General features: G+C 39.3%; 1 protein-coding gene across 1 annotated transcript in view; it reads left to right on the top strand.

Annotated features, from left to right (window-relative positions):
- The first annotated feature begins 1,790 nt into the window (after positions 1-1,790).
- The window catches only part of IL2RB (interleukin 2 receptor subunit beta), a 60,306-nt gene continuing 49,682 nt past the window's right edge, over positions 1,791-12,414 (top strand). The window contains exons 1-2 of the mRNA XM_073644387.1: positions 1,791-1,991; positions 4,023-4,100. Of these exons, the coding sequence (XP_073500488.1) occupies positions 1,982-1,991; positions 4,023-4,100 (88 nt within the window). The 5' untranslated portion in view covers positions 1,791-1,981. The remainder of the gene's footprint in view (positions 1,992-4,022; positions 4,101-12,414) is intronic.

Here is a 12,414-nt window from a genome sequence, read left to right as displayed (position 1 = left end):
CACGTTTACTGTATTTCCTTTGTATGTATTGGAACAACTAAAACAAATGAAAAAAGGGCACGTTGGACATAGCTTCACACAAAGTCCTCAAAATGGTCTGGACAAAATTGTTGGCACCCTCAGGTTATCCCTTTGGAATAAATAGTTGCAATCAATTGCTTCCTATAACCATCAACAAACTTCTTACATTTCTAAACTGAAATTTTTGACCACTCTTTTTTTGAAAACTGTTCGTTATTTGAAGGGTGCCTTCTCCCAACAGCAATTTTAAGATCTCTCCACAGGTGTTCAATGGGATTTAGATCCGGACTCATTTCTGGCCACTCCAGAACTCTCCAGAACTTTGTTCCCATCCATTTCTGGGTGCTTCTTGAAGTATGTTTGGGGTCATTGTCCTTCTGGAATACCCATGATCTAAGATGTAAACCCAGCTTTCTGACACTGGGCACTACATTGTGACCCAATATCTTTTGGTAATCTTCATATTTAATGATGCCTTTCACACAGTCAAGGCACAAAGGACCAGAGGCAGCAAAACAACTCCAAAACGAATTTGAACCTCCACCATATTTGACTGCAGGTAATGCGTTCTTTTCTTTCTAGCCCTAATTGTATTTTTGGTAAACAGTAGAATGTTGTGCTTTACCAAAAAACTCTATCTTGGTCTCACCTGGCCACAAGATGCTTTCCCAGAAAAATTTTGGCTTATTTATCTACATTTGGCAAACTGCAGTCTAGCTTTTTTACGTCTCTGTGTCAGAAGTATGGTCCTTCTAGATCTCCTGCAATAGCATTTTATTTCATTCAAATATTGAATGATAGTTCACGCGGACACAGATGTACCCAGAGCCTGCAGGACAGCTTGAAATTCTTTGGAACTTGATTGGTGCAGCTTATCCACCATCGGATTATTCTGCTTTGCAACCTTTCATCAATTTTTCTCTGCTGTCCACGTCCATGGAGATTAGCTACAGTGCCATGGGTTGTAAACTTCTTGATTATGTTGCCCACTGTGGACAAAGGAACCGCAAGATCTCTGGAGATGGACCCTTGAGATTGTTGATATTTTTCAACAATTTTGGTTCTCAACTCCTCAGAAAGTTCTCTTCTTCTCTGTTCCCCATTCTTAGTGTGGCATACACAGACACACAATATAAAGGTTGAGTCAACTTTCCCCTTTTTACTTATATAGACTCAAGTGGTCTGCCTATAGTTTGCATACGGTTGGCAGCAAATCCCTTGCAGCAGCTGCAGCTCTAACTTTCTGTTGATGCTCGAAACATCTGAAGGCAGGGACAGTGAAGCCAGCGTTGATTGGGTGCAAGGCTTGCGTAACGTAACAACCTCACGTGTGGCCAAGGAGAGCAAGTGCTGACCCCGCTGGAATGGCAAGGGCACCGGGAGGTGAGTTTAAGTGTTTTTATTTAACGGGGTCAACCACTCAGATTGAGAAGTAGACAACCCCTTTAATGCTGATTTTTAATTCCACGTTTGCTTATTAGTTGAACGCTGTCATCTCTACAAGTACCAATTCGGTAACAAATATTTTTACTTGGCCACTCATTTGACCATATCAGCCCTTATAAAAGGGCCTTAACGAAAGTTGTGCAATGGGTGAAATTATTCTGTCCAGTTGGTTCTTTCCCTGCGTATTACAGGGATAAGACCAATACAGTTGGTAAATGTTCATATCTTCTGCTGACAACATTCTCCAGGCTCCTGGATATATTGAAGGACATGAACATGGATCCACTCTTTCGGCTTCCAATTTTCTTAATACTTCTTTAAGAGACCTACATACAGAAGAAACCAGAACTTCTACTCACCCTGACATCAAAACACATGAAACCATTTGCTCCTCCTCCCCACAATTTCCTGTTAGCTAAGGTGAAACTGACATTTATAACTGAGGAGGTCCCGCGTGAAGGGACAGGACTGAACTGGACAGGAGAAGACTGAACACCACATAGCAAGTTATACAATGAGATCTGGTAAGAAACATTGATGGTTCTTAGACCCTTCAATATTGAAGTTCTGATCATACTGATGGGATGTTATGTACAAAATAAAAGACAGTTCAATCGATGACCGTACAGGTGAAATTCTATATGTTTACTGGGAAAAGGAACAAAATCCTAATATACATATATATATATATATATATATATATATATATACATATATATACATATATATATATATATATATATGACTGTAAATTGTAAACGACGTATATGCATTCAGATAGAAAATCATTGATTGTGGTGAAGAGATAAAAATAAAAGAACTTAGTTTACCTACAGCGTTGAGTCAATGCAGATAGTAAAATGTCATCTTCCATTCTTACGACTTATAAAATTTTATTTAGAAGCTTGTAACTATAAAATTACTTTACATACAAGGATGGATTTGTAGAAAATCCCATATAATTCTCATAGAATGCTCCAATTAAATCCTAAATAACACCACAATGGACCTCTACATAATATTTATTTGGTCGTTTGGCAGAATCTCAAACTTTGTGAGCTTTTGTGTTTTTTTGATTTGTTTTTACAATTTTGTTTAGTTTCTTGGTATGGAATTTTTTTTTTCAATTTAAGAATAGCTTAACTTTCTCTGTAGGAAAAAAAAAAGACGTGTTAAAAAGTCCCACTGGAAATGCATGAAAATCATGTCTTTTTTTTATAAGCCTCAAAAACTATGTATGAAAGAAGCTTAAAGTTATAGTGGAAAATTCTATATCTGACATTCGAATGTAAAGCAAGACAGAATGTGACATACCACTGCTGAACATGAAATGCATAGTTAGACCACATTTTAAGTCATACTTATGGGAAGGCAAAAGTCATTGTAAGTAACCAGCTATGGTGGGTAAGTGAGTCATGTTGAGAATAGTAGTAATATGACAAAGATAAGGGGAGTTGAAATATAACTTGGGGGTCACACTGAGCTTTTAATGAAGGATTTTTGGTTTGAAAAATTCAACGACGAAGCTGCCGAAACAAAAAATGTTTATTTTTTTGGAGTGGTTTTGTATGAGTTTTTTGTACATCTACATTTTTATACTTCCATTTTCTTCCATTGGTAAGCGTTCACATGATGCTTTTTTTCCCACATGCCAAGGACTCATGCATATGGCCGTTTTTTCGATTATTCTATGAGGCATTGTACATGTCATTTTAGTGCTTGATCCGATCGCACTTGACCATGCAACTCAATGAGTCTGTGTAAACCATTTGAATGCACTTGGATGACATCTGAGTGCAGTCCCATGGTTTCCATGGACTGACAGAATGAAGAAGATAGAGATATTGTCTTCTCATTTGAGAGAATCGAGTGTGATTTGTATAATTGACTCGATTCTCTCGGATAAGGGAATACAGCCATCTGCACCTAGCCTAAAAAACATGCCGTGAACACTATAGGTACATTTTCCACTTGAATTGGCTGGAAAGCTTATTAAAGGGTTTGTCCATGAATATATATTTTTTTAGGTTCTTAAGGCTTAAAAATAACAAACAAAGGTTAACTTACCAGCACCTGATCCAGCGTTGGCTCTGCACTACTGCTTCTGGTGAATGTTTATGGGCTGCAGGGTTGAGATTAACACTACAGCACATATGACCGCTGCAGCTTATCACCGGGCTCATCAGCTTGTGCTATCTACATCAGCAGAGCTGCCGAGCCCATTAATTGGCTTCACCAGTCATTGGCGCTGTAGTCATAACAATACACCGGGAGCAGCAGAGGAGAGCCGTCACTGGAGCTGGGGTTTTTAACTTCTGAAGCTATGGACTGAAAAAAATAACCACTGATAACTTCTTTAACTTTATTACAAGTAGATCTGATTTTTTTTTTACATGGCATGGAATCCTTGCCAAAATCTGATCCAAAAAAATGAAATGCTAAGATTGACCTGGGTGCTGTTTATGTGCCAACAGATGCTTTGCCATGTCTTACCCATTTATGCTTCACTAAACAATGAATTCTGTATTTCTTATTATTCCCAAAATGTCTAATAGGTCCCAATACAAGTGGGATGTCATCTGCTCCTGGGATCCATCTGCTCTCTTACTTCTTCCTGCAGTCCATGGTGATGGGTAAATATATAATACTTGTTCATGATTAATGATTTATTGTATCAGGAATCAGGATCTTCTGATGACATTGACTATGATGAGGAAAAATGTCAAAGTCCATATTTATAGTCAATCCACTATAGGTTACTCTGAGCCATGTAGGAACCCTTACAGGTGTCTATTATATTTTTATCTCCATATTTTTATATTACGAGTCCGACACATAGATTAGTGCCAATATTATTTAATAATTAAGGGGGATTCTGTGTACCTGTAACAAACTCTGTGACAATTAAATGACCAAGGAGCGGTTCTGATTGAGTAATCAATGGAAGTTATCATTCACTGAATACAAAAAAAGTATTCAATGTAGAACAGCTGATTATTAGTTGAATTAGTTGATAAGTTGAACTTTTTATTATATTTTCCAAAACTGGAAAACCTCTATAAAAATGATAGAACTTTTTATGATATTTGCTGACAATTGCAGAGAGTGGGAAAATCCTATAAATACAATTAATTGGAATATATGTAAGACTCCTTTTTGCTTTCAGTCAGACGGCCGTATTAATCGGATCGAGATCGGAACACAGTGCACGGACTGGCAGGCAGCACTCCTGACCCAAGCATGACAGCTTCGTGTACTTCTATGCAGCTGTCACTCTTGGGTGGGGAGAGCCGTCCACTGTGCGCCGATCTCTTTCCAATTCATACGGCCGTCTGACTGCGCCCTTACATTGTAAAAGTATCTTGTTGGCTATGGATGACACAAATTTCAGATATGGGCCACGGTCACACGTTCAGTATTTAGTCAGTATTTTTCAGCAGTATTTGTAAGCCAAAACCAGGAGTGGGTGCTAAATACAGAAGTGGTGACGTGTTTCTATTATACTTTTCCTCTGATTGTTCCACTCCTGGTTTTGGCTTACAAATACTGATGTAAAATACTGACCAGATACTGAACGTGTGAACGTGGCCTAAGGAGCATGTGCAGCCTAAATATGCAGCAAATTTATTAAAAGAAAGCTCTCCAAAAACACTATTTACCTGCAGATCAGAAAGTAATTAGCACAATTACGCCTCCTCAGTTTGAATGTTGGGAGTTTCCCCTACTTCTGATCATCAGGAACAAGTTTTTGCTAAATTCAATGAGGAGTGCACAACTCTTATAGGAAACCTATCTTGTTCAAAAACGGTACTTACTTGCAGAGATGGGGTTAATCTGCAGATAAACAGCAGTAAAATCCTGCCTGGCTGCCCTTCCAGAGCAGCAGCTACAGGGAGAAAATGAACTTTTATCCTCCCTGTAGCTGATCGCTTCCAGTTATAGAGGCGGAGCATGGAGCAGTTAGTCATCTCTCACTACATAGTGAGTGCACTGTTATCACTCTCCAGCACTTTGATAGTCTGCTCTGCCCAGCACACACACCTCTTCAGCTTTCCGCCTACTTTTCTTTAACATTCTGGTGCATCCAATCACGACCACCCTGCACTCTCTTGTCTCTTCAGCCCAGAGCAGTAACCCTGCTCAGATGTTCTTTGGCGTTTATACAGTAGCAGGCATCACTAGTTTGTCCGCTGCAGTAAATTTCTGCTTCACTGCATGGAGGAGAACTTTGAGAACAAGGGGAACATTCTGTATGGCCAGGTAGATTTTGGCCATACTAAACCCTATGTAGATCCCTTTTTAAAGGGAATCGGTCAGTGGGTTTTTGCTATGTAATCTGAGAGCAGCATAATGTAGGGACATAAACACTGATTCCAGCTATGTGTCACTTACTGGGCTGTGTATTACTGTTTCAATAAAATCAACGTGAGAGTGTCACTACAGGACTAGGTGTCTCATGCCTCCTAGTCCTGCTGCTCTGTTTAACACCGCCCCCACCACTGATTAGAAGCTTTCTGTCAATATACAGTGTACACAGAAAGTTGCCAATCAGTGGTGTGGGCGGGGTTACACAGAGCAGCAGGACTAGGAGGCACGAGACATACAGGGCTGCAATAGAGAAAACTTGTAACGAAATGACAGCAAGCAGCCCAGCAAGTGACACATCGCTGAAATCAGGAACTTAGACCCTACACCATGCTGCTGTCAGATTACATAGCAAAAACCTGATGACGGATTCCCTTTAAGGCTGGTTTCCCATGTACAATATTCATGACCATAATATGACCTGAACTCAACAGCCTCAAAAATGCCTATGAGGTTATTGAGTTAGTGTCAGGAGACCCATTGGCCTTACTTAATGTCTGAAGCCAGCCTAAGGGTGGTAAATATGTCTGACGAAATTTTACTTGGTGATGGCACACAACGCAAACAGCAGCAGAATGGAAAAGACTAATTTCTAAATCATGCATCCTGTGATATCCCCATAAGAGGTGAAGGACATGGCTTCAGTACTTTTAGGAAGTACTAAATTATTGCAAAGCCAAACAATCATAAAATCTGTCAAATTAATAAAATAAGCAATAGATTAATGATTTAATGATTAGTACCATACCACAGTGTCATAGTTTTGTCATAGGCAGCGTAATTACAGGGTTCTGTATTTCTAGGGATACATAGTATATTATAACAAGAAACTCCCTCGCCTTTGAAAATGAGCATTCCTGGAGAAGACAGGAGATTTCCTATCTCAGTAATTGTCATCTTTTACAAATATGGCATTATATGCTGAAGTGATCCGACTCCAGGGACTCTCACAAATCCCTAGGAGAAAGTAGCTGCAATGATAAGAATGTAATTTTTATATCCCCTGCACAAAGCCACTGCTGACCCAGCAATGTCTTAGCAATACTCTATCAACTTACTAGATTGCCTAAACCCAAAAGTCCCATCTGCATACAAGAAAAATCTTTTAAAATTCTGCCAATGTAGTATACAGGATAAAGGGGGAAATTATGTTAGGGAGATATTATCATACTTATAATTATATTATATTTCTATTGATTATAAATAACTATCAGAGCATAGTAAGATGGAAAGGTTATAAATCCATTAAAGGGTTATACCCAAAAAATGAAGTTATCAGGATAACTTGTTGATAACTGGGGGTCTAATGACTGGTACCGACACCGGTCCCAATAATGGGGCTCTGCAACTTGTTCCTGAATGGAGTAGGAGTGCACATGTTTGGCCTCCACTCCATTAATTGACTATTGGCCAGTAGTCAGCTATTTACATCCCATAGACAATGCATTGGGCTCCCGAACCTCATTCTGGGGATTGGTTGCAGTCCCAGCAGTTGGAACCCCAGCAAGTCATCCACTATCTTATTTTTTGGGAATAACCCTTTAAATAGAAAGAAAAGAATCTTGAAGTCTTTAATGTTAAAATTTTAATCGTTAATTTTTATTTCATAAATCAATAGTACACATGAAAATAAGCAACTTTGTCATATATCTTAACAGATACATCTGCTTCTTTCTCCTCCTAGAGACAATTCATAGGTAAAATTTGTAAAACCTGTATTCAGTGAAGACAGATTTTCTCATTACTGAGATAGGAGGTGACAGTTGGTGCTTTTAAAATTCTATGGAGGGAGGCGCTAGCCGCAGAGGCAGACATTCTATTGCAATGCATGACATACATTACTAATAAACCCCCAGATACCTAAAACAAATATATGGACAAGCAATAAATATATCCCCATATTTCATAATACAAATTGCAAATATTATTAAACAAACCTGATGAGGCTGGTATACTTACTTTTAAAATTCATTTCAGAATAGCTTGTGGGAAGTTTAAACTCAGTCTCTGCTTACCTAGCTTGATTGACAGCTCCTCAGTGCTCCTCCTCCCTGCTTCTGAAATCTCACACTGCACAGTACAAGCTGCAGCTGGGTGGGCGGATACTGGGTACACTTGGACCCATAAAATGCTCTTCTTAAAAATCAGGATTACAAAGCCATTCTGACAAGGATTTACACAATAAATACACCAGAAACTTAACCGAAAAAAATGAACTGGAGTATAAGTTGGTATACATGCAAAATAGGAGCATGTTCACACTGGCCATTAAAGAGAAAAAACCTAAGATAGAAGCAAAATGAACATTAAGAATTACAAATGGACAGTAAAGAAGTAAAAGCAATAGTGCATAAAAATAGCATAGGGTACTTAGTAAACACCATTTTTGATTAAAAAAAAAAAAGCATAAAAGTCATCCCATCAGTGCCAAGGTGTACTCAGTCAGGACGGTCCTGACATCAATGTGAATATGGGCCAAGCAGGATTGGACTTGTCTATGGATATCCAGCAAATAGGAAACTATATAAACGTAATGCCCAGATCAGAGAAAGGGAGGCCACAGCTTTACCTGTACTAAGTGCAGAAACCTGAAAAATGAGCTGGTCTATAAGTTGGTATGCATGCAAAATATAGGAGCATGTTCACACTGGCTATTAAACAGAAAAAGCATAAGATAGAAACAAAATGAGCAAATACCCTGCTGTAAGTAAAAGCAATAGTGCATATAAATAACAGGCTCATTAGCAAACTACAGGGCATTATAAACAGCAGTCAGTCTGCAATGATAGAGGATAGCAAGGCATCGAATGTAAGACCATGTAAGAAGATGGTAACCATAGTACAGACCAATAAAGAAACAGGACAAAGGTAGGCTGTTACAATAGGGTAGTGCATACAACTATGATGCCTTACACCTGAAAAAGGAGGAACAGAGTCAGCCCCCAGCACCGCAGAGTGGGACACAATCGGTTGTGAGACGGTGCAACCAAAGGTTCTCCTTTCTACTATGTTAAGTGTTAAAGCTCTTTAAAATTTTTACCAGGACGAGCTGCGGTCAGCAGCCTTAATATAACGGAACAATACATGGAACAAACATTTCTATATTCTGCACTTCACCCAGCTGTCAATGTGAAGTACACTATATAGATATGGCAGCTTTGTGGTGCCACCTAGTGGAAGGCTTACAGCTAGCAGTCTGGAGTAAGGTGGTCTCATGGAGCTGTAAATACCTTGGTAGTGCGGAGGAAGTTAATTATCAATTCCATTTTTTTTTTTTTTTTGCACTGCCGAAAGAGAACCCTTGTAGTTCATAGTATGAAAGATTATTTTCTTATTTAAACATTAGTAAATATTATAAAAAAATGTATGCATATACAGTGCATAGCTATATATATATTTATATATATACAGTATATATATATATATATATGTCCAAACTGTAGAAAGCTTAAAATAATATTTAAACTGGAGTCTTAGATTAATTGTTTCAGTTTAATAAAATTTCCCAGGTCAAAAAGAGGGAGAATTTTAAAAGTAAAGAAGCATAGAGAGATTGGGGGGGCAAAAGTACGGACTTTCTCTCCGAAGCAGGGACCCTTTAGGTACCAGAATAAATAGGTATTTTGGCACGTAAGACTGATTTGTGTTACTGCCACCAACACTTTCTACATAAACTTGGGCTAGTAATACCATGCAGGCTTATAACCCCATAATACAAATTTGAAAACAGAAGTTCCTAAAATGTTTTTAAAGGGGTTGTCCGTACTTGGATAAAAGTCTAAAGTGACCCTATGTGACTGCAGACTACCAAATTATGACGCGTTGTCACGATTCCCCGATATTCTCGATGTGAGAGAGAGGTCACAAATTATCACAAATATGCAAACTGCATACATGCGGTTATGTGACCACCCACTCATAACGAGACTATCCAGGTGTTGTGACAGCGTGGACATCTACTAGCTGTTACGATTCAGCAGTCTGCAGTCACATAGAGTGACTGAATACTTTTGCCCCAAGACCCAATAACCCCTCCAAAGAGAACCTGTGGACAGCATGATATAGAGAAGGAGAAGCTGAGCAAAATTATATACTGAATTTTTTCTAACATATAAGTTATATTTTATTCATTGAAATCCCTGATGTTTGTATGTATATGAGTCCAGTGGGTGGTGCTACTAGTGATTGACAGCTATGACGGCATGTGCCATACAGAGAAGATCACTAAATAGGACAACCCACTAGACTCCTATGCAGTGGCATAACTACAGTACGATGGGTCCCGATGGAAAATTTGGACCTGGGCCCCCACCTGTATGTTGGTCAAATGTATGGGCCCCTGTAGTATTCTAGATCCTATAAAGATATACGACTTTAAATGCCATGTAATAATGTCCCCCATCCTGGTTCCTTCTTTTAATAATCTCCTCCATCCATGGCTCCATGCTATACCATTTTCACCCATCCTGGGTCCCTTCTTGGTATAATGTCCCCCATCCTGGTATAATGGCCCCCAGCCTAGTATATTGTCCCCCATCCTGGTATCATGTCCCTCATCCTAGTATAATGCCTCCCATACTAATACAGTCATGGCTGAAAGTGTTGGCACCCTTTAAATTGTTTCAGAAAATGAGTTATTTCTCCCAGAAAATTATTGGAATGACACGTTTTGTTATACACATGTTTGTTTCCTTTGTTTGTATTGGAACAACATAAGAAAAACAGAGAAAAAAAGGCAAATTGGACATAATTTCACACTACACCCCCAAAATGTACTAGATAAAATTGTTAAAAATGCAAAAGGTAAAAGCTGGTGATAAAAAGCGCTAAGGGATATAAAATTCAGCAATTATTATCTTTATTAAAATACTTGTAAAAATACAACGCGTTTCGACGGCATGCAAGCTGTCTTCATCAGGTAATCAGGGAGATTAGTTAAAGTGCCATGGACTGTAAACTTCTTGATTATGTTGCGCACCGTAGACAACGGAACGTCAAGGTCTCTGGAGATGGACTTGTAACCTTGAGATTGTTGATATTTTTCAATAATTTTGGTTCTCAAGTCCTCAGACCATTCTCTTCTCCTCTTCCTGTTCTTCATGCTTAGTGTGGCATACACAGACACACAATGCTTTTTATCTGGTTTCAGGTGTGATTTTCATACTGCCCACACCTATTACTTGCCACAGGTGACTTTGACCGAGCATCATATGCTTGAAACAAAGTTGTTTACCAACATTTTTGGAAAAGTGCAAACAATTTCGCCTGGCCCATTTTGGGGGTTTTGTGTGAAATTATGTCCAATTTGCCTTTTTTTTCTCTGTTTATTTTTGTTGTTCCAATAAACACAAATGAAATAAACATGTGTATAACAAAACTTGTGTAATTGCAATAATTTTCTGGGGAAAATACTTCATTTTCTGGAACAATTTGAAGGGTGCTAACACTTTCGTCCATGACTGTATATTCTCTCTCATTCTGGTGTAATGTCCCCATCCTGGTATAATTTCATCTTTCTTGTATAATGTCTCCATCCTAGTATAATGTCCCCATTCTGGAATATTGTTCCCCATTCTGGTATAATGTCCCCCATCCTGGTATAATGTCCCAATTCTGGTATATTGTTCTCATTCTGATATAATGTTCCCCATCCTGGTATAATGTCCCAATTCTGGTATATTGTTCTCATTCTGATATAATGTTCCCCATTCTAGTATAATGTCTCCTTGCTGGTATAATGTCCCCTTCTTGGTATAATGTCTTCCATCCTGGGCTACTTGTATTCTTCTCCAGCACATTTTAAAAGAAGCAAACGATTCTACTCACCTTCCTCTGCTCCCACGCCGCACGTTGTCTTCTTTGGATGCAAATGCAGGTGAAATTTCAGAGGGTCCCCCTCCCACATGGGCCCGGTTGTGGTCGCACCCTCAGCAACCGCAATCGTTATGCCTCCTGCTCCATACAAACACCAGGGATTTCAATGAATAGAATACAAGTTTTACTAAAACTTTTCCCACATAAATATATATCAATCTGCTCAGCTTCTTCTGCTCCATAACATCCTGCCCGCAGATCACATACAATTTTCAATATGATAGGTTCCTTTAAAATATATTTGCACATTTCTCATACATACCTAGCACTCCCATTTTTTCCCTTTCTGCTGTTTGTCATTGTTCTGACAGGTCCATATTCTGAAATTATATTCCTGAAGTACAAAGTCCTGACTGCATATGTCTCACAAACAATCACAGAGCACATCACCCATTCAAAGAGGATATGTGGTTGATTATGGATGATGAACGTATGTCATGGGCTTAATTAGGGAACTGAGCGACATTTGTCCTGGAGGATATAGGGGGTACCATCAATAATTTATTATAATAGGCAAGTAAGTTAAAAGGCTGGAAACAGGGCCGGCATCAGCACCCGGCGCACCCGGGCAAGTGCCGGGGCCCTTAGCAAGGGGGGGGGGCCACTCGCCGTCGGGCACCCCGCCGTGCTATGGGACCCGTGAGTGGAGGAGAGCGGTGTCAGCGCCCCACCCCCCCACCCCCTCCGCTTGCTCAGGGCCCCAGCAGC

This window comes from Phyllobates terribilis, unplaced genomic scaffold (genome assembly GCF_046119375.1).
Source record: "Phyllobates terribilis strain yellow unplaced genomic scaffold, ASM4611937v1 Scaffold_8__6_contigs__length_399053987, whole genome shotgun sequence".
Classification (NCBI taxonomy): Eukaryota; Metazoa; Chordata; class Amphibia; order Anura; family Dendrobatidae; genus Phyllobates; species Phyllobates terribilis.
This window is presented reverse-complemented; position numbering and strand designations above follow the sequence as displayed.